At 36.0% G+C, this 19,756-nt stretch overlaps 1 protein-coding gene across 1 annotated transcript in view; it reads left to right on the plus strand.

The window, feature by feature from the left end:
- Positions 1 to 19,756, plus strand: part of EXOC6 (exocyst complex component 6) — a 106,974-nt gene that overhangs the window by 51,234 nt on the left and 35,984 nt on the right. The window contains exon 18 of the mRNA XM_014531568.1: positions 9,112 to 9,253. Within this exon, the coding sequence (XP_014387054.1) occupies positions 9,112 to 9,253 (142 nt within the window). The remainder of the gene's footprint in view (positions 1 to 9,111; positions 9,254 to 19,756) is intronic.

Raw genomic sequence — 19,756 nt, forward strand, 5'->3', positions numbered from 1 at the left:
GGAAGGGAGAGAGATTGAAATATTAATAATGAAAGAGAATCATTGATGGGGGCCAAGCCTGCAACAGGTGCATGTACCCTTGACTGGGAATCAAACCATGATCTCCTGGTTCATACCAGTAGATCGATGCTCAACCATTGAGCCACGCCAACTGAGCTAAAAGAATATCTTAAAAGAGATTATAATGGTGGGTCTGTGCTAAAGAACTTAGAGAAGCTTACTCAGGGATGATATATTTTTAACTGCTGTCCTTGAGTTAAAAAGGGGAACCTTTATATATATTTTATTTTTATATCAACTAATTTCTAAAAGTGTTCCTCATAAAATGCATTAAGTAATTGTTGAATTAATTTGAATTCATTTTGTCAGTGTAAATCTCCATGCTTCTAGCCAAAAGCAATCCTCAGGAATAAACAGATGCTCAATCAGTTGTTGGCTTACTGTCTTCTGACAGCTCCAGAGGCCTTTGTCTCTAATGTGTACCAGTTGCTCTCTGGAATTTTTAGATCATGCATAGCTGTTACCCTGGAACTTTCCTTCTCTACTCTCTGGGTTGAGAACTGTTTCCTGGATTCTTTGTGTTTTTATTATCTCACTGGTTGGTTTTGTTGAACTGCCTCAATAACTTCCTCCAAAGAGGGAAGTTCACTTTTTAAGTCCTTGCATATCCTAGAATACCTTCTTACACCCTCATGTTTGATTAATAGTTTAGCTGGTTAGTTTGTTGCAAATAGCAGTTGTTAGGCTCACATGTGTCTCATGATGTCTTGTCTTGCTTAAAGATATTGTAAGTGTGAATCAAAGCTCAGTGCACACTTATCTTTGATTTTATATTCTACATAAGATTTCACAAATGTCACTTTATTTCTAACTAGAGGCCCAGTACACGAAATTCGTGTACTGGTAGGGTCCCTAGTGGCTGCCGGCTGGGGCCTCCCTTCCCCTGGCCAGCACCGCCCCCTAGTGAACTCCTGGAGGAACTCCCGGTCAAGGGGACAATTTGCATACTACACTTTTATTATATAGGATAGTTTGACTTAACTCAGCTATGAATAAATAAGTACGTGGACAGGGAAAAAAAATAATTTAGCTGGTTATATAATTCTAGGTTGAAGAGCTTTTACTCTGGTAATTTCCTTTATATTCCTCTATTGTGTTTGGCCTCCACATTTTAGGATCTGTTTTTGAATCCTTAACATTCTGAAGTGTGATAGGAACATGTGGGAGATAGCTTTTATTTCATTTACTCAGCTCTTCACTCAGTGGCCCCTTTCTCTATCTTTTATAGAGTACAGGGAATCCCTTCTATTATTTTTAAGATAACTTTGTTCCCTCCATTTTTCTGTTCTCTCTTTCCTGAACTCTCATTAGTTAGATGTTAAAATTCCCAGATTGGTCCTCTATGTCTTTTATCCTTCTTTTCATTTCTTATTTATACTTCTTTGTTTTGAGAGATTTTCTCAATTTTATTTTTCAGTTCTTCTGTAGACTATATTATTAATTATACTTTTAATTTCCTAGGAATTACTTCTGTTTTTAAGGATTTTTTCATAGAATACTGTTTCTTTTTAAAAATAGATATATTATCTTTCAGATATCTTTGAGTATTAGAGGTTTCTTAAAGACATTTTCTGTTTCTTGAATTATTTCTGTTATGCTTAAATAGGTTTTGAAAATTTTATTTTGCTCATTTTCTTTTAGTAAGGAAGTCCTCAAGAGCTTATATGAGTTTACTCAGCTACTGTGTAAATACCCTATTTTTAAAAATACTAGTATATAGATTTTTATTGATTTTAGAGAGGAAGGGAGAGGGAGAGAGAGAGGGCTAGAAAAATCAATGATGAGAGAGAATCATTAATCGGCTGCCTCCTGCATGCCCCACACTGGGGATCTAGCCCATAACCTGGGCATGTGCCCTGATCGGGAATCAAACCATGATCTCCTGGTTCATAGGTCGACACTCAATCACTGAGCCACACCAGCTGGGCAATACTCTATTTACTCTATTTTTTTTTAAAATAGACTTTCCCCTTGAGTAGAAATCTGACTGGGAATTTTTAATATAAATTTTGGGGGCATTTTGCCTAGGGTGAGCAGGTGTGGAGCTAGCCATGGAGTTGTGGTCTCCTCTCTTTGGGACCTACTTCATGGATGTGCTACTGTGCAGTTTAGGAAGGTCCTGCATGTGACTCGATGCTTCATTCTTATTGTCTTGAAATTCTTAATAATTTTTAAGCAAGAAACCCACATTTTTACTTTGCACTGAATTCCACAAATTATGTCACTTTCCCTGCCTCTCTTTCCATTACCACCACACCATGCCTGGGAAATATAAATGGAAACATTAAAATGGTCTCTTCTGAGCCTATAAACTAAATATATGTATAGTATTTATGTACATATATACATACATACATATGTATGCACACTTACAAATATCCTTTAACTTTACTTTTTAACAGCTATAGATTAAATAGACTAGATCCTTAGTGCAGGCTTTATAAGTAAAATACCATCTTGAACAGGAAGATTGAGTACCAAAAAGCAAACAAAAATGTACCATCTGGCAGTTTTTGGCCAGATGGTGACAAAGAATTCATGTTTAGAAAGTTACTTGAGTTTTTGCAGAGAGGAACAATACAATTTTAGGAAAACAAATGGTATCTTCCCTTTAACCTGTGTTTCACAATAAACTCTGCATCCAGTCTGAGTTATTTTCCACCTCCCCCTGCATACCCATTTCACAGAGCATGTTAATCATATGTGTGCCTCTCACCAAATGAAGCCCTACTGGACTCTGGAGTCATCTTAAAAGTTTGAAACCTAAATATAAATCCTTGAATGACAAAGGCCTATTACTCTGTACTATCTCTATGTATAAAAGCCTAAGTGACCATTGCACCAGGTCGACTGGTCGCTGTGATGCGCACTGACCGCCAGGGGGCAGATGCTCAATGCAGGAGCTTCCCCCTGGTGGTCAGTGCGTTCCCACAGCCAACCTCCCTCAGCCAGCCAACCTCCCGCGGTCCCTCCCCTGGGACTGGATGAGACGGGCCAATCGGCCCTGCACTGGGCCTCTAGTATTTATATATATGGCTGTGTTTATAATCTATCAGCTACAAACCTACATGTATTAAGATAGAGTCATTTGGCTTGGGTGACATTTGTCCATTTTACTAACGATGTGGAAACCACCTACATTATCTAACCTGGGAAGTTCTTTGCAAATTTTAAGTCATGCTTGGGTTGCAAAATAGTACATTTTAATGATGATATAACCTTGATACTCTGAGCTGGATTCTTAGGTAAAGAAATGAGGATGACTGTGCTATCACAAAGCTGTTGCTTTAATAATAGTTCCTGGAATGCTTCAGTTTTTCAACCTGAATTCTGTGGCTTGGCCATCTACTCAGTCACCACACGGGAAATTACATCTCCTCTCTAACTTCCCTTGCTTTTCTTATATTTGCGAGTGAGAGAAATTATAGGGCCTTCATATTTTTAACAATTCCTTACTGAAACAGATGCCTGACTCCCACTTTGCTGTTACCAAGTAGATTTAAGAGTTAGGACTAACCTCTGTCAGCTCTCAGTCAGCACAGACTAGCGTCCTCCTCCTCCTCCTCCTTGGCCACAGTGCATGCAGCTTTCACCATTCTATCTAGATTTCTGATAGTATCAGTAGCTGGAAGCAGAGGCATTTCTTCAAAACCTTGACCTCTTCTAGATTTTACTGCTCTGCTTGTCCTTGCATTATCTTTCTGCCTATTAAAATTAGTTGGATGCTATCATGGGACTACCATGACAGCAACGATACTTGCAGAAAGCTAAGAATCTGGGAATTATGTGTCATCTAAAACCATGTTCAAAAGGTTGCTTAAAACAAAACAAAACAAAACAGAAAAAGGCCATCAAAGTTTGATGAGCCTTTGGTTGGGATAAGGAAATTTTAATTGAAATAAAAATATGCCATAAATTACTGGTGTCCTGAGATTTTCCCAGTTTGTGGAATTTCCTAACTTTAGGATAGTAATTGCATTCTATGTAAGCTGTGTGTGTGTGTGTGTGTGTGTGTGTGTGTGTGTCTGTCCATGTCTCACTATGATTAGAATTTGTTAGGAGGAGAAAAGCTTAAGAAGAGAGAATTCATAATTGTGGGGGTTGTGGTTAACTGATGTAACCAGTTCTTTTGGGGCTATAGCTATTTAGATAGGAACAGAATGAGAGCATGAGAGGAATATAGAAGTGCAAAAGAAGTATTTTGGAGAATTTTGGGGGTGTTAGAGTGAGTATATTTTGATAAGCCTATGAATGTTTTTGGCATAATTTCAAAAATCTGTCTTCAAGATGGTGTTAAAGTTATTATTAAAACTCACTAAAAGGAATTCATCTTGATATTTAAACCTTATAACTCATCCATTCTCTATTATTGGGAATCTGAGACATTTCAGTGTTATACATTTCAGTGTTATACAGAGTCTTCAGCCAGAAAATAGATCAAAACCTATCTTACTATATAGAGGAATTTTTGTGCATTTTTAAAATCATCATGGGGAAATTTTCATGTTTTAGACTAATGTTATAGGTATGTTTTTTCCCCCTGATTTAATAACATTTTTTCCATTAGAGCAAAATGTAGTTTCATACAGTAAAACTTTAGATTAGCAGTTCTTATATAAAATAGAAGGAAGAATAATAGATTTCTTAAATTAATGTCTACTTTTTAATGAGGCATCTTTTTTCATATTTCATTTAAGAATTTGTTTCTAATTTTAGTGTTTACTCCACATTTGATGAAAGTCCTCACTCTTTCAGTCTGTGTTTTCAAAGAACTGAAATAAATTGTGGCTCTTTGAGACTGATTCATTAAAATACTTTCCTTCCTCTTTTGCCTTCCTTCTGAAAGACTATTTCACAATCTCATAACTAAATTTATATAGCAAACTGAGAGGCAGTGAGTTTGAATACTGTAGTATTTATTGCTTTAATTTAAATAACTTTGAAAATAATAACTTTAGACAGCCATACAAAATCAGAATTAATAAATTCATTTTCCCTTGTTAGATTTAATTTTCAAGTTGATCACAATTTGATTTCGTTTTCTCACTATTTTCTGGCAAGAATTACATAACCTTTTAAAACAAAACCTGCTATCAATTTAAAGAATAATAAATACAGCAGAATATTTCCAAGTCTATATATTCTTTTTTACTTAAATAAAAAAGTAGTTTATTGTGCGAAGTTGACCTTTTATAGGGATATAAAGGAAAATGGGCTCTCTTGGGATCATTAAGGAAAGTAGAACAATACAGAATGGTTTGTGATTTCAAGAGCACGTTTTTATCTTAAATATACTTGAGAGAATGAAAGCAGTATTGAAAAATGCTTTTAAATAATTACTGTTGAAATCAAACCTTTTTTATTAGATCTTTGAAATAAGAGAATGGTGAGACAGAAATGAAAGCTTCAATGAAAATTTAAGTGTGTCAAATTAGTTTTTAAGCATTCTACATTTCTCCTACTATTATATTGGAGTAGATCTATCAAAACATTACTTTGAAACTAAAACAGTTTGAGTCATAATTAATAAAATGTGTTGTATTGTTGTTATCATGTCATTTTATGATATTTCAAAGGAAACAGTATCTTTAGCCTAATCTATAATAGTAAATTATTTTGGAAATTTGGCTTGACATACAAGCAGATGTGTTTTCTTGACTCCTTTTAAACTGAGGGTTGGTGGTTTGTGGTTTATTGTTCCTGTGATTGGCATTAAAAGCCTTATTTCACAGCTTGCAGCAAGGGACTATTGGGTAAAGAGTGGCTGTGTTCCACAAACTAAATTCAAAAAGTGTCAATCAAGGTCTCACATAGGTTACTTAGAGAATGAGTTTTCTTACTGATTTCACCAAATGTCGCCTCATGCTGTCTTTGATTGGCACAGCCTGGCAGGGAGGATGGATGAATCTGTCACCGACTGGTTAATTGTGTTGCTGGTCTCAGTCTGACATCAGGTCTTTGACTCTTAAGTGGCTCAATACAAAACAAATTAGCAGATTGTAGTCATATTTCTCATTCTATATGCTTTGACTTTGTTGAATGCAGTCCATAAATCATATTGACTGACACACAAGTAAATGATGAAAGCTGCTTTTGAGACATGGATCTAGAAAGCAGCACTGTGAAGGTGCCATGGAAGGATGCATATGGTTGACCCTCTGGGAATTTCCTAGGAGCCAAATGTCTCTTTACCACAATTGTTCTTAAAAGAAAAGCTTTTGGGTAATGCAAAAAGGCTCTAATATGTCAGCAGATTCTCTTTTACAAGTTCCTTTGAAATATAAGAAGTTTGTCTAAGGGTGTTCTCTCTTTGCAAGTTGTTTTTCAGCAAAATGTTAGAGCTGGGTAAAAAAGTAGTTACCTTTAAAAGTTGGCAGGTGTTTTTACTTATTTATTGAACTTTGTGTTGTTAAAGGGAAAGAAAATGTTAGTAATAGTTGCAATTAATTTTTCAGATGAGGGCAGCAGAAATTTCTAGGTACTTGAAATTTGTTAAATGTGCTATATTTTCTCAGTCACTTCACTTAACTATTTTGGCTTTGTTTGTTATAATGTTAAAAACCAAAAACAGAGCATCTCTATTTCTAAAGGTAATTGTAAGACTATTTAAATTATTTTTGTCCTAGAATGATATATTTTTAAGAACATCAACAATAATAGCAATAATAGTGTTCAGAAAGGGATGTTTTGATTATATCAAAGTATGCTAAGGGCTACAGGCATCAGAAATGAATTGCTAAAGATATTTTTTGGGTGTGCAAAATATTTGGAAAATTAAAGTTTCCTATCTATATCTAAAAATAAGTATTAGATGAAATGTAAGAATTTTGTTTACCTTTTATAGTTAGGAAGTAGCCATTTTAAAAAATAATACATAATCTGTTAAAAAATTAAGAATCTGAGCCCTTGATATTAACTTCAATTTTGAGCTATGCAAAGAATGAATTTATTTCATTTAAGAACAATAAGTCTTTACTTAATATGCATAATTAAAGAAATTTAATATAGAATTTTATTAATCCATATGTCATTTAAACAAAGGCTAAATTCGTGTGTGTGCATGTGTATGTTTGTGTTTTCATTACCTCTTTCCACTAGATTTATAGAATAGCCTGTACTTCTGTATTCTTACCATCATTTTTGGCTCCAGTACTATTGCTTTATAGTCATTTGTAGCATCTGAACTCATGTTAAATTTTAAAGATCAGCTTAAAATAATACCACTTAAATTATGCAGTGTGTTTGGTTAGGAGATGAATATAATAGTAATTTTGTCTTGGCAATTTATTAATCTGCTTTTGTAGTTAGTATATTATAATAGCAACATAAATAGGACATGGAGCTGATTTAATAGAGAAGTACATTAAACTAAAATGCACTAGTTGTTCCATTATGTCAAAATGACATTTCCATTAAGTATTCTTGAGCCTATTTCATTATAATTAAATTACATGACATTGATTTCTCCTTTTCTATTCCTCCCCCCCCCCATTCATATTGATATTATTCTGCTTTGGGAATGGAGCTGCATGCCTCCCAGACTAATTCCTCTCGGGTTTGAGGGATCTGGAAGCATGCTGGGTTTTGCATTGTTTGTTACATTCCTTTTTGGCAGTTCATCAGTATCTGTCAAATATATTGTTTGCATCAGCTTTAATCCCTAAAGTTTTTGATTGAGAAATTGACATTCCATTTCAGATACAGTTTTTCACTGTGCATAATATCTAAATGCTAAATACTCATTCATAAAAGTTGCTTGTTTCTCATCTGACTTTAAATGTGTAACTTGAACAAATGTAGTTCTAGTAAATATCACGAAGATATATTTATGTTATTTCTTTTCTAACACATCAACTCTATGTAAATATTTTTGTGTAAATATATTGTAGCATATATGTTTGGAAGATATTTTGTAGCTAAAGAGTTTTTGTGGTAAGTAGGAAAAATAATTATTAAATATCAGTGGGTAAATATTAGTTAATGCAAATGAAGCAAAACATGGTACATCTTCCAAAAGTCATTATTTCCAACCATATTTATAGTCTTTGAATCTTATTTTGCGAATTGGTCCACTACCAAATCACATAAATGTAGGTTGAAGATAGCCATTTTAGGAGCAGTATTACACTAGAAAACTTTGAGTCTTTACATTATTTTAAGCTTCTAGTTGAAATATAAAGCCTGTGTAAAGAAACAATTTGTACTAAAAGTGACATTGTATTGTGATTCAGCTATGTAATCTAAAGGCTAAACATTTAAAATTATCATTTAAAAAATCATTTTGAGAAAATAGAGCCTTAATTAAAGCTATCAATTAAAGTTCATGTAGTGTTTTAGCAACTTATTTTAGTAGAAACTTTTCTAATGCTATGTATATTTAGTGAAAGAAAACCACAAGTACTTGTAGTTTTACTTAACTACATATTTCTTAATTATCAGATGATTTAGAAACTTATTTTTAAACCTTAATGTGGATCTGTAGGTGATTTTGAAGTCATTGGTAGGCAAGCCTTTTATTTCCCGATAATTGAAACTATAGTACAAACTAATGTGATTAGAACTTATGACAAAGTATATTTTTAACTTAGTTAAAATGATAATAACTTAAATTATACTCTTTATTAACTTCCTTTATTCTGGCATGATTAATTACATAAAGAAGAGCTTAAAGAGCATGATATAAATAAAATGTCAATATAAGTTAATTTTATGTTATAACTATCATATTTTAATGTGTTTTAAAATACTTGAGACATTTCAAGAGATCTGAAATAATTTTTTACTTGTATTTTAATTTTCCTGTGTGGAGTAAGAGTTTTAATGATATTTATGTCCTGAGAAGGATAAGTGAACAAGAATATTAATTTTAATTCCAATGCTAAAAGGCGTAGCCACTCCAAATGCAGAAATAGAAAGACCAGTAGTCGCTCTTGTACCCCAAAAAAGGGAACAAAAGAATGCCAGGTATATAATATTTCTGATACTTTATGCGATATTTCGGTTTGTTTCTTTGTTTGCTTATTTTTTGGTTTGGATATTTGTTTTAAACAGGGGAAAGTTGCCCAGACCGCTTGCATGTCAGCCTGCCAGCATCTGTCAACATCCTTAATGCAGATGCTACTGGACAGTGAGTTAAAACAGATAAGCATGGGAGCCATTCAGCAATTTAACTTAGATGTCATACAATGTGAATGTAAGTACCTTGTTGGTTAAATCTCATGCATTTCTAGGAATCTACATTTAAATTATATGAAACCAAGGGCCTATAGTAGGATAGTTCAGAAAGGAGGGATGAGGCCTGATTGAGCTAAACCTTCAGCAGCCTTAGAAGCAGCTTCCTTCCAGGAAGAGAAAACTCTTACAGCTTCACTTTTAGGGTCGAGAGAGAAAGGCACTTGAATGGCAGTCCAAACAGGGATCATTACAAAGATGATTCTGTTTCCCCCTTATTCCTTCTTCTGGTCATTCTTGCCAGGACTCTCCAAATGTTTGTCACAAATGAATAAAATTATTCTAAGTTTGCCATTCTTACTTTCCCTGTAAGTAGCTTTTTAGATATTTGCTGGAAGTATGATCTTAGGACTCTATGTTCCAAATGAAGCTTCTTTTATATACCGAATGTTTTGTTCTCTTCCCCAAAGAATTTCTCAAGCCTTTACCATTGCCATTGTTTTCCACTTTGTTTTCTTTAGGTAATGAGGTTGGCATATTCCATAATCTAATGTTGACATTAGCCAGTCGGCTTCATAACCAGATATGCTATTTGGTTATTAGCCTTGCCATATATGCTTCTGGATGTGATAAAACCTACATTAAATTAAATGCAGGGAATGAGCATACAGAGCAGTGTTTAAGCAGCACTTTCAAATGAATGGTACACTGATTAAATGATGAAAATCCCTGGTTGACGGTTCAGTCAGGCACCATTGTTAACAAATTGAAAATCAGTGGGGCACAAGAAGGGTTATAAACTATTTCTCTGAGACAAGGTTTGCAATAATATATTCTGTGTGAAAGACATTAAAAAATTAAATGTTAGCAGATTGCAACTGAAGCAAAAGTAACAGATTTTTTTCAAACAACTATCAAATATTTGTCTGCGCATTCTTCTAGAAAAAGCCACACACACACACACACACACACACACACACACACACACACTCCTCTATCTACCTTGAAATCCTCTCTAAAATAACCCTACCAAGCAGTTGTCCAGATACTCTTTTTTTCCCCCCCTAGATATTCTTGAACATCCAATTTGGGGAATTAACTACTCTCAGAAAAATGAGTTTCCAGATACTACATCACTCTTACTATTTCTTACATTGAGCCGAAATCACTTTCTCTAAACTTCTCTTAATGGAACTAGTTCTACCTTAGGGCCAGAGTCACCATGAGTCCACATTCTGCCTTTGTGCAAATTAGAAAAGGAAAAAAGCCTCTAGAGTTTTCCCCTTTATATGAATTAGAAAAAGTTTACCCTTTTGCCTAACCAAGACACATGGCTTATCAAATGAATTGTGAGCTAGATTTCAGTCTTCCCTCTCCCCCTCCTCTCCGTAGCTGGGCAACCATGTGTAGTAATCAGTCTGACAACTATCTGTGGCAGTTCTGTTTAGAGTCATACAGAAAAACACAAATCTTCATCCACAAGCCCATTATATGAAAACTTCTCCTATAGCCTTTTGAATCTTCTAAAAGCCAGAAATCAAGAATTCCTCTTACTGTTCTCATGTAATATGATTTTAGATACAAAGCTCTTTGAACAAATTTGTTTGACTACCTTCTGTTTAAAGTCTGATACCTAAAGTTTAATACATGAATACTCAGGTGTGGGGGAACCAGTATAATATGAAATTGGACTATCAAAAACATTGTTCCATATTCTGAACTTTATTAGTAGAGCCCAAACTGTTATCTTTTTTGTTTGCCAGAGCATACTCTCAAATCATTCTAAAATCTCTGTATCTTTCTCTCTTTTTGTTATTGTTAAACTCTGTTTTTCTTATCCTATATTTGTATATTGCTTTTTGTTTTAGGATTTTAAGATTATCCTTATTAAATTTTATTTTAAGACTAGAGGCCCGTTGCACAAAGAGATTCGTGCAATAGGCCTTCCCTTCCCCTGGCTGCTGGCACCGGTTTTCCTCTGGCACCTGGGACCCAGGCCTTCACTCCGGCCGGAACCTTCAGCCTTCGTGGCTCCGGACGGAGCCTTCAGCCTTCGCTCCGCCGCTTCGCCCCTACATATGCAAATTAGCCGCCATCTTTGTTGGGTTAATTTGCATACTCTCCTGATTGGCTGGTGAGCGTAGTAGAGGGACGGTTAATTTACATGTTTGTCTATTATTAGGTAAGATTTGTCCCATAACTAGCCAATTGAGATCTTTTTATATCACAATTTAATATAATCTGCAAGTTGTGCTCATGCTTTTTACATCTTTAAAGTCATTAGCTTAATGTTGAACGAACCTGAGTAGCCCTCAAAACATGGCCCCAGGAGCAGCATCAGCATCATCTGGGAACTTGTTAGAAAAGCAAATTCTCACCTGGCTGGTGTGGTTTAGTGGCTGAGCATCAACCCAGGAACCAAGAGGTCACCTGTTCGATTCCCAGTCAGGACACATGCCTGAGTTGCAGGCTGGATCCCCAGTAGGGGGACATGTAGGAGGCAGCTAATCAATGTCTTTCTCGCATCATTGATGTTTCTCTCTATCGCTTTCCTTTCCTCTCTCTCTAAAAATAAATAAAAACATATATTTTAAAAAAAGAAATGCAAATTCTGGGGCCCCACCTGCTGAATTGGGAATTCTGGGCACAGGACCCAGCAATTTGTCTTTGAATAGGTCCACCTTAATATGTGATTCTGATGCACAATGACGTGTGAGAACCATATTACATTCATATTGACTTAGATCCATTCTTCAGAATTTTATGGGTGCCTTAAGATTTTGTCAGCCATTTACTAATTCCCTAATTGAATATAACTAATAGTTTTGCTCAGTTATGAGCAACTTTGTCAGATACCTTTCTGGCAGATAGGGATAATGACCATTGAATTTTCCTCATCTACCAGTATAATTAGTCTTTCAAAGAAGAAAATTATACTACTCTATTTCATAAATCCATATTGACTCATAGTAATTACTTTCTTTTCAGGAGGCTTAGAAACCATTACTTAAAAGTCTGTGACTGGTTCTTGGGATTAACATAAAATCCTACTAGTCTGTTTTACACTAGCAAGAGATCCATAGTTCAAGGAAGTCAGGTAGCATAGGGATCAGGAACTGGAGCCCATGAACCACCAAGATCCTGGGCAACTTCAGAAAGGTTTAAATCAAAGAATTTAAGCAATAGGAGGTGAGCATGAAATATAAGCATGAAGAATGACCTTGCCCTAGCCAGTTTGGCTCAGTGGATAGAGCACTGGCCTGCAGACTGAAGGGTCTTGGGTTTGATTCCAGTAAAGGGCACATGCCTGGGTTGCGGGCTCAATCCCCAGTAGGGGCTGTGCAGGAAGCAGCTGATCAATGATTGTCTCTCATCATTGATGTTTCTATATCTCTCTCCCTTTCTGATATCAATAAAAATATATTTTAAAAAAGAATGACCTTTATTCTGAGTTATATTTCCTTGTATTTGGTTTGATCAAAAAGCAGAATATTTATCTTTCCATCCTCTTACTTTGTAAAAACATTGTACATATATTTTTCAGGCCTCAGAATGTCAGTCCACAGGTAGAAACAAATAGCACCTCTAGGCTGAAGTTGTCATTTGTCTTTGGATCTTTTTAAAATTTTTTTTAACCCATACTAGGTCAAACTTGATAAAATGTCTGAGTTCAGGAATGTAGAATCATATGAAATTATATAGAACTTTAAAGTGCTTTCAAATCAGTCTTAACATAGTCTGAGCACATGTCAGGAAGTTGAGACCATGGTTTCAGTTGTGGCTCTGCCTATATTTGGGGCAAGTGGCTTTGGGTAAACCATTCAACAATATAGAGGCCTCAATTTTTCCTTGAAATATTGTATTTGGAATTGGTAATTTTCAAGATATATCCTTTTTCTGAGATTCAGATGCAGCAAAATTTAAGGCAAAGGAGAGTGTGGAGTCATACATTAATGAATTCCTTCATATATATTATGTGCTTGGTGCTTAGGACCATTGCTGTTTAGGGTCCTAACCCTCTTGGGGCTTAAGCCCAGTGGGGAGGCAGTCATTAAATAATTGCAGTAATAAACATAATGGTAAATTGTTAATTCTATAAAAGAAAAGTATTTGGTACTGTGAGAAAGTATAAGTAGCAGATATAATTTAGATAAAAAGTTGTATAGGTTGAAAATATTAGGTAGAGCCTATGGATGAATGAATGAATACTTGTGGTTAACTTGACCATAAACATGATACTTTTATAATTATGTGGTTGGAGAAGTCAGGAAGTTATCAAGGAACATATACTTTGGAATTGCAAGTATGTGTTCCAAATACTCTGAAAGTTTGATGCTATTACAGATTCTGTGTAAGTTCAAGAGAAATCACTTCCTAGATAGAGGAACATTTGCAAAGGTTGGCATGAAGATGATGTTCTAAATCTGTGTATGTGTTTTGTTTTATATTTATTAAACACCTGTTATGCATTGGGCCACAATATGGGTACCTTCCTTACAAATGCAACTGTATAGAGCAAGGGTGGGGAACCTTTATTCTGCCAAGGGCTATTTGGATATTTATAACATCATTCTGGGGCCATACAAAATTATCAACTTAAAAATTAGCCTGCTATATTTGGTCAAACATTTAACTAACTCACTCCTAATGCCTTGGCAGGACCAGACCAAATGATTTTGCAGGCCTATACAGCCTGAGGGCCAGAAGGTCCCCCCTGGTATAGAGGAAAAGATTAAAATGTCATCTTAAGTCCCTATAAAGGTATCTCAGAGACGCTTCGCATCACTAATAAAGTACAAAATATTTTCAAAGTATCAGGAATCAGAAAGATTTGAAGTATCCAGGATAAGTCTAGAATGTACTTTTTCATGCATCCTACAGAAATACCTAAGTGAGGTAATCAGCTCCTAAGAGTTTAATATCTTAAATCTATGGGCATTAGAAGAGCTCCAGATTAAAGAGTACAGGCACCTGTTTCAGTGGAGAGTTATTGAGGAATTGATGAATCTCTAGGTGTGAAGCCTTGGTCTTTATTCATTTTAGATAAAGTCTTAATCCACCTCAAAAACAAAAAAAAGATAAAGTTTGTTTATAGATTTTTTTGTGTGTGACAATAGCCACTGGGCCTCTAATTCTAGCCTTGAAAAAGATTCATGTCCCAAAATAAAAGGATTCAGGAAAAATCATGTGAATGACATAAGAAGAAATTTAAATGCCTTTTAAAAATTGATTTGAGAGAGAGCGATTGATTTGTTGCTCCACTTATTTATGCATTCATTGGTTGTTTCTAGCATGTGCCCTGACTAGAGTTCAAATCCACAACCTTGGTATATCGGGACGGTGCTCTAACCAACTGAGCTACCTTGCCTGGGCCTAAATGTCTTTTTTAAAATTATTATTATAATTTTATTGATTTCAGAGAGGAAGGGAGAGAGGAAAAGAGTTAGAAACATCAATGATGAGAGAGAATCATTGATTGGCTGCCTCCTGCATGCCCCCTACTGGGGATCGAGCCCGAAACCCAGGCATGTGCCCTTGACCAGAATCGAACCTGAAACCCTTCAGTCCACAGGCTGATGCTCTATCCCAGTGATGGCGAACCTATGACACGTGTGTCAGAGGTGACACGCGAACTCATATTTTTGGTTGATTTTTCTTTGTTAAATGGCATTTAAATATATAAAATAAATATCAAAAATATAAGTCTTTGTTTTACTATGGTTGCAAATATCAAAAAATTTCTATATGTGGCACGGCACCAGAGTTAAGTTAGGGTTTTTCAAAATGCTGACATGCCGAGCTCAAAAGGTTCGCCATCACTGCTCTATGCACTGAGCAAAACAAGCTAGGGCCTAAATGTCTTTTTTAAAAGTAAGTTGGAGTTGGCTGCTTACTTTCCGTATTATACTTTTTGGCTATCTGAATTTATTCCTGGTTTTAATGGCATTTAAGGTATCAGATTGAAGCTACTTTGCCCATGTTTATCTCCAAGAAAGGAGAGGACTAGGTATGACTTTATATGAAAGTAGGGTGATGAATATAGAGGGGCAGTTGATCCGAGAGGCTTGCATCCCACTGCTGCAAACACATGTAACAGAATGTAAGTCTAAGAACTAAGAATTTTAACTCTAAGCCCCTTGCTTAATTCCCAGCATAAGTTCATCATCAGAAAGACCACTAGATGGTGCTCTTAGTCACCCATTGTAATGACACATCCGGTAAACATAAGATACTTACCTTGCCTAGCCAAAATCTGAGTTCTAACTAGCTGCTTTAAGTCTTAAGATCTAGCAAGAAAGAATGATCAGAAATCTGTTAAGTATGCAGACTATTTGGCATTTATATTCAGTCATTTATTTAGTTATAAAATTATTCCATTTTATATGCTCCTACCTTGTCGTCCACAAGAAGTCTTAAGACTTTAGCTTAGCCATCTCACCCTCCCTTTCAGTCTTTTGTCAATCTTTTTTTTACTTTATGGACACTCTTTCTTTCCCTTTCCCCACCCCAGACAATTCTTCCCACCCTGTGTAGATGTTTTCCAAATAATACACGTTCGTTAGCTTACAGTAAAGATAATTATCTGCCTAGGATAAAATTGTCCAAGGACTTCTTCCCTCTGCATTTAATTTTTGGAAAGGTTTTATATTTTCATGCCAGGATAAGTACTTACACAGTTGGACTTCTTAGCAATCTTTGTTCCCTTCATACCAAACCCTGTACATCTGTATATAGCTCCTGAGGGCACAAAGTAGCCTCAAGCTGATACCATTTTCCTACCTAATGGGGGGAGGGAGGGAGGGAGATTGTTATATATACAAATAACTCATGTTTTTGCCCACAGGTATTCTTTATTTATTCTCTTAAAGTTCTTAGAATGCCAGTTTGGAAGACATTTTTTGATCATTACAATCACAGTTCATACATATATGTTATTTTTCATTTTCATTTTCATCTAAATTAATTCAGACTTGTCTTCTTCCCAGTTAGGCTGATATAGCAAGGTCTATTGCTACAAAAGACCTCTCAGTATATCTGACATCTCGCTCTCTAGTCTTTCTTTTAGAGTATTTTTAAAGTTAGAATCAGTTATTAAGTTCCATATTCTAGCAGAAAATAAATGAATACGTTATGAAGTTAATTTATTTTTTATAAGAAAATTATCAAATTTGAGACATTAAGAGAAAAAAACCCCTAAAGATTTAGATGAGCTTAGAAAAAATAAAAAAAGACAAACCTCCCAAACTTTAGAAAGCCTAGAAACTTTTAAAGTATTTTATTGGAAGACCAGGATCAATGTGTTTCAAAAAAATATTCTTAATGGCATGGCTAAGTGACAAAGACAGAGATATCAAGAGAGGGAAGGCTTATTAAATGAAGATAATGAAAGATAATCAAGGGAAGAGAACAAACCCCAAAATATGACAGATATACAAAACGAGAATCTGAATGAACCAAGAAGGAATCTGAAGACAGTACTCAGAGTGATTCTAAAAAATTATTAGTCAATTTTTTAAAACTTTGAAAGTTGAGATATATAATCAGAATTAATGGATCTATTAGACAATATTAGTAGAAATGAATTATTTGTATTATTATTAATTTGCTCAACACATTTATTGAATATTTTCTGTACACTGAGCAGGGGGTTGGTATAAAGGTAAAAGAAATTATCTCTAATTTTTCCACAAGCTTCTTGTTTAGTAGAAGAACTCACAGTCTAGGTTTCTTTTTTTTTTTAAAGATATTTTTATTGATTTCAGAGAGGAAGGGAGAGGGAGAGAGAGATAGAAACACCAATGATGAGAGAGAATCATCGGTCGGCTGCCTCTTGCATGCCCCACACTAGGGATCGAGCCCACAACCCCGGCATGTGCCCTGACAGGGAATCGAACTGTGACCAATTGGTTCATAGGCCAACACTCAACCACTGAGCCACAGCGGCATAGCACAACTACATATATTTTTAATGAAAAAGTTTCCTGGGATCCCACATCCAGACAGAAAGCAAAGATGACTATAAGGATCCCAGTGGGGAGCATGCAGAAGGCAGCCAATCAATGATTCTCTCTCATCATTGATGTTTCTATCTCTCTTTCCCTCTCCCTTCCTCTCTGACATCAATAAAAATATACTTAAAAAAATTATCTTCGTTGCTACTTCATAACTAATTTTGCTATTGTTATGAATCGTAATGTAAATATCTGATATGCAGGCTGTATTTTCATTGTTACAAATTGAACATAATTAAAGCATAGTGATTAATCACAAAAACAATATGTAATTATTTATGTGTTTTCCGATGGTCTTAGGCGACCCCTGTTAAAGGGTCATTCGACCCCCAAAGGGGTCACGACCCACAGGTTGAGAACCGCTGTTCTAGTTCTTAGGTTGATGCTCAATCATTGAGCCATGCCAGCCGGGCGTCACAGTTTAGTTTTTTTTTAAGAAAACATCAGGGGTGTTCTCACCTACCATCAATTATTTTGAAATAAATATACTAAATATGCACAGAATGTCCTAGATTTACTCTGTCCAATAGCCATATGTACCTATTAAATTTAAATTAATTAAATAAAGCTACAAATTCAGTTCAGCACAGATATAGAACCATTATTACAGAAAGTTCTCTTGGACAGTGTCATTCTAGATGTAATCAACAAACCAGATGTGTGTATCAATTTCCAGGACAGAATGGCACCCCCTTAGAATTCATTTGTTTATTCAGTTTTTCTTCATTCATTTAAGAAATTCTCATTGACCACCATTACTATTAGGCATTGGGCTAGGTGACAGCGATGTAAAAGTGGAAGTACATTCCCTACCCTAGGTGAGTTTATGGTCTGGTACTAGACCCAGATAGATAAACAAGTATAAGATAACAGAATGGGTGGTGTAGTTAGGCAGTGTACAGGAAGTTTTGGTGAAGGCACAGTGGAGGGATCTAACCCAGCCTGCAGGGTACTGGAAGTCTTCCATAGAATATGATGCTTGAATGGAGGGATAAGTAAAAGTTGTTCCCTGGAAAAGAAGCAGAAGTATTGAAGGTAATGTGGAAAGAGACTGTGGCATATGTAAGGAAATGCAGGTAGTTTGGTATGGAGTTTAAGGTGCCCCTAGGGCAGTGGTAAAAGATGAGGCTGGGGGATAGGTAAAGGCCAGAGTATAAAGGATCTTCATTGTCTGATTTTGTTGTGAAGATGATGGGGAACCACTGAAAGATGTTAAGCTCTGAAGTGGCACAAATCACGTTTACATCTTAAACAAGTCACACTAGGAAAAGTGGATGGAGAGATCGCACACAAGAAAAAAGAGACAAGATCGAAGTATGTTTTAGTAATCCAAGCAAGAAATGAGGATAGTTTGAGTAAGGTAGACACAGATTCAGACTCAAGACATTTTAAAGGGGAGAAGCAACAAGATTGATTGCCTGCATTGGAAAGGAAAAAATATGAAGCTGTTGATAAATTGAATAGCATATGTCCTCTGTGCCAGATGATTATCAGACTGCTCAATAGCCTCCCATGAGAGAGAGAGAGAGAGAGAGAGAGAGAGAGAGAGAAAGCCTAAAGGTATCATCAAGCGAGGGTAACTGAGGGAGGTATTTCAAAGGGGATGTCTTTTCTAGCTGCAAGAGCTTATGCCCTGTTCACTAAAATAAGTTATTGTGATGATCAAAGTAGATTGTGTGTGAGAAGTGCTTTGTAAACTTAAAGTGCTATATAAATTTATGGTACTTATAATTTGGATACTAAGCTCTTTGGTTTAATGCCAATCAATGGGGCTTAAACTATAGTATCTTAAACAGGAACTGAGGGAGGAGAAAAATGACATTATTTTCAGCCTAGAAAAATTTAGGGAGCATAAGTACGTAATAATTGCAAATATAATTGAAATTAAGCTGATTTTTACGCCTGCTAGATAAAGTAAGTCTCCCTGCATTATAGGAAGTCCTTATTTTTGTGTGAATTGTGTATGTATATGTGGTGACAGTAGAGGCTGAGGTAACATTTACAGTCTTGGTTGGAAACCACTAGGGTGCACAGGTAGGGTCCCAAGGGGGGTGGGGTCAGGACGTGATCCAGATCTGTCCCGCTGATGTTTGCGCCGGTTGTCGAGAGCCACCTGGCAGCCGCTTTTATATCCTTTCTTCTGCAGTGTGTGAGGCTGACTTCCAGGAGGCTGGTGACACTGTCGGGATTGTGCTGGTGGTGCTGGTCTGTCAGTGCCTGTCCCGTTCTCCAGAGATTGGACCTATAGGACTATTGAGGGAGTGGCTGCCACCGGGCTGGTGGGCCACCAGAGCAGGTCTGTCAGCTGAGTGGTGCTCCCACTGTGGGAGCGCACTGACCACCAGGGGACAGCTCCTGTGTTGAGCATCTGCCCCCTGGTGGTCAGCCCATGTCATAGCGACCAGTTGTTCTGGTCGTTCCGACCGTTCCAGTCGTTCTGGTCATTCCGGTCATTCAGTCACTTAGGCTTTTATATATATATACTAGAGGCCCGGTGCACAAAAATTTGTGCA

Source organism: Myotis brandtii, unplaced genomic scaffold (genome assembly GCF_000412655.1).
Source record: "Myotis brandtii unplaced genomic scaffold, ASM41265v1 scaffold810, whole genome shotgun sequence".
Taxonomy (NCBI): Eukaryota; Metazoa; Chordata; class Mammalia; order Chiroptera; family Vespertilionidae; genus Myotis; species Myotis brandtii.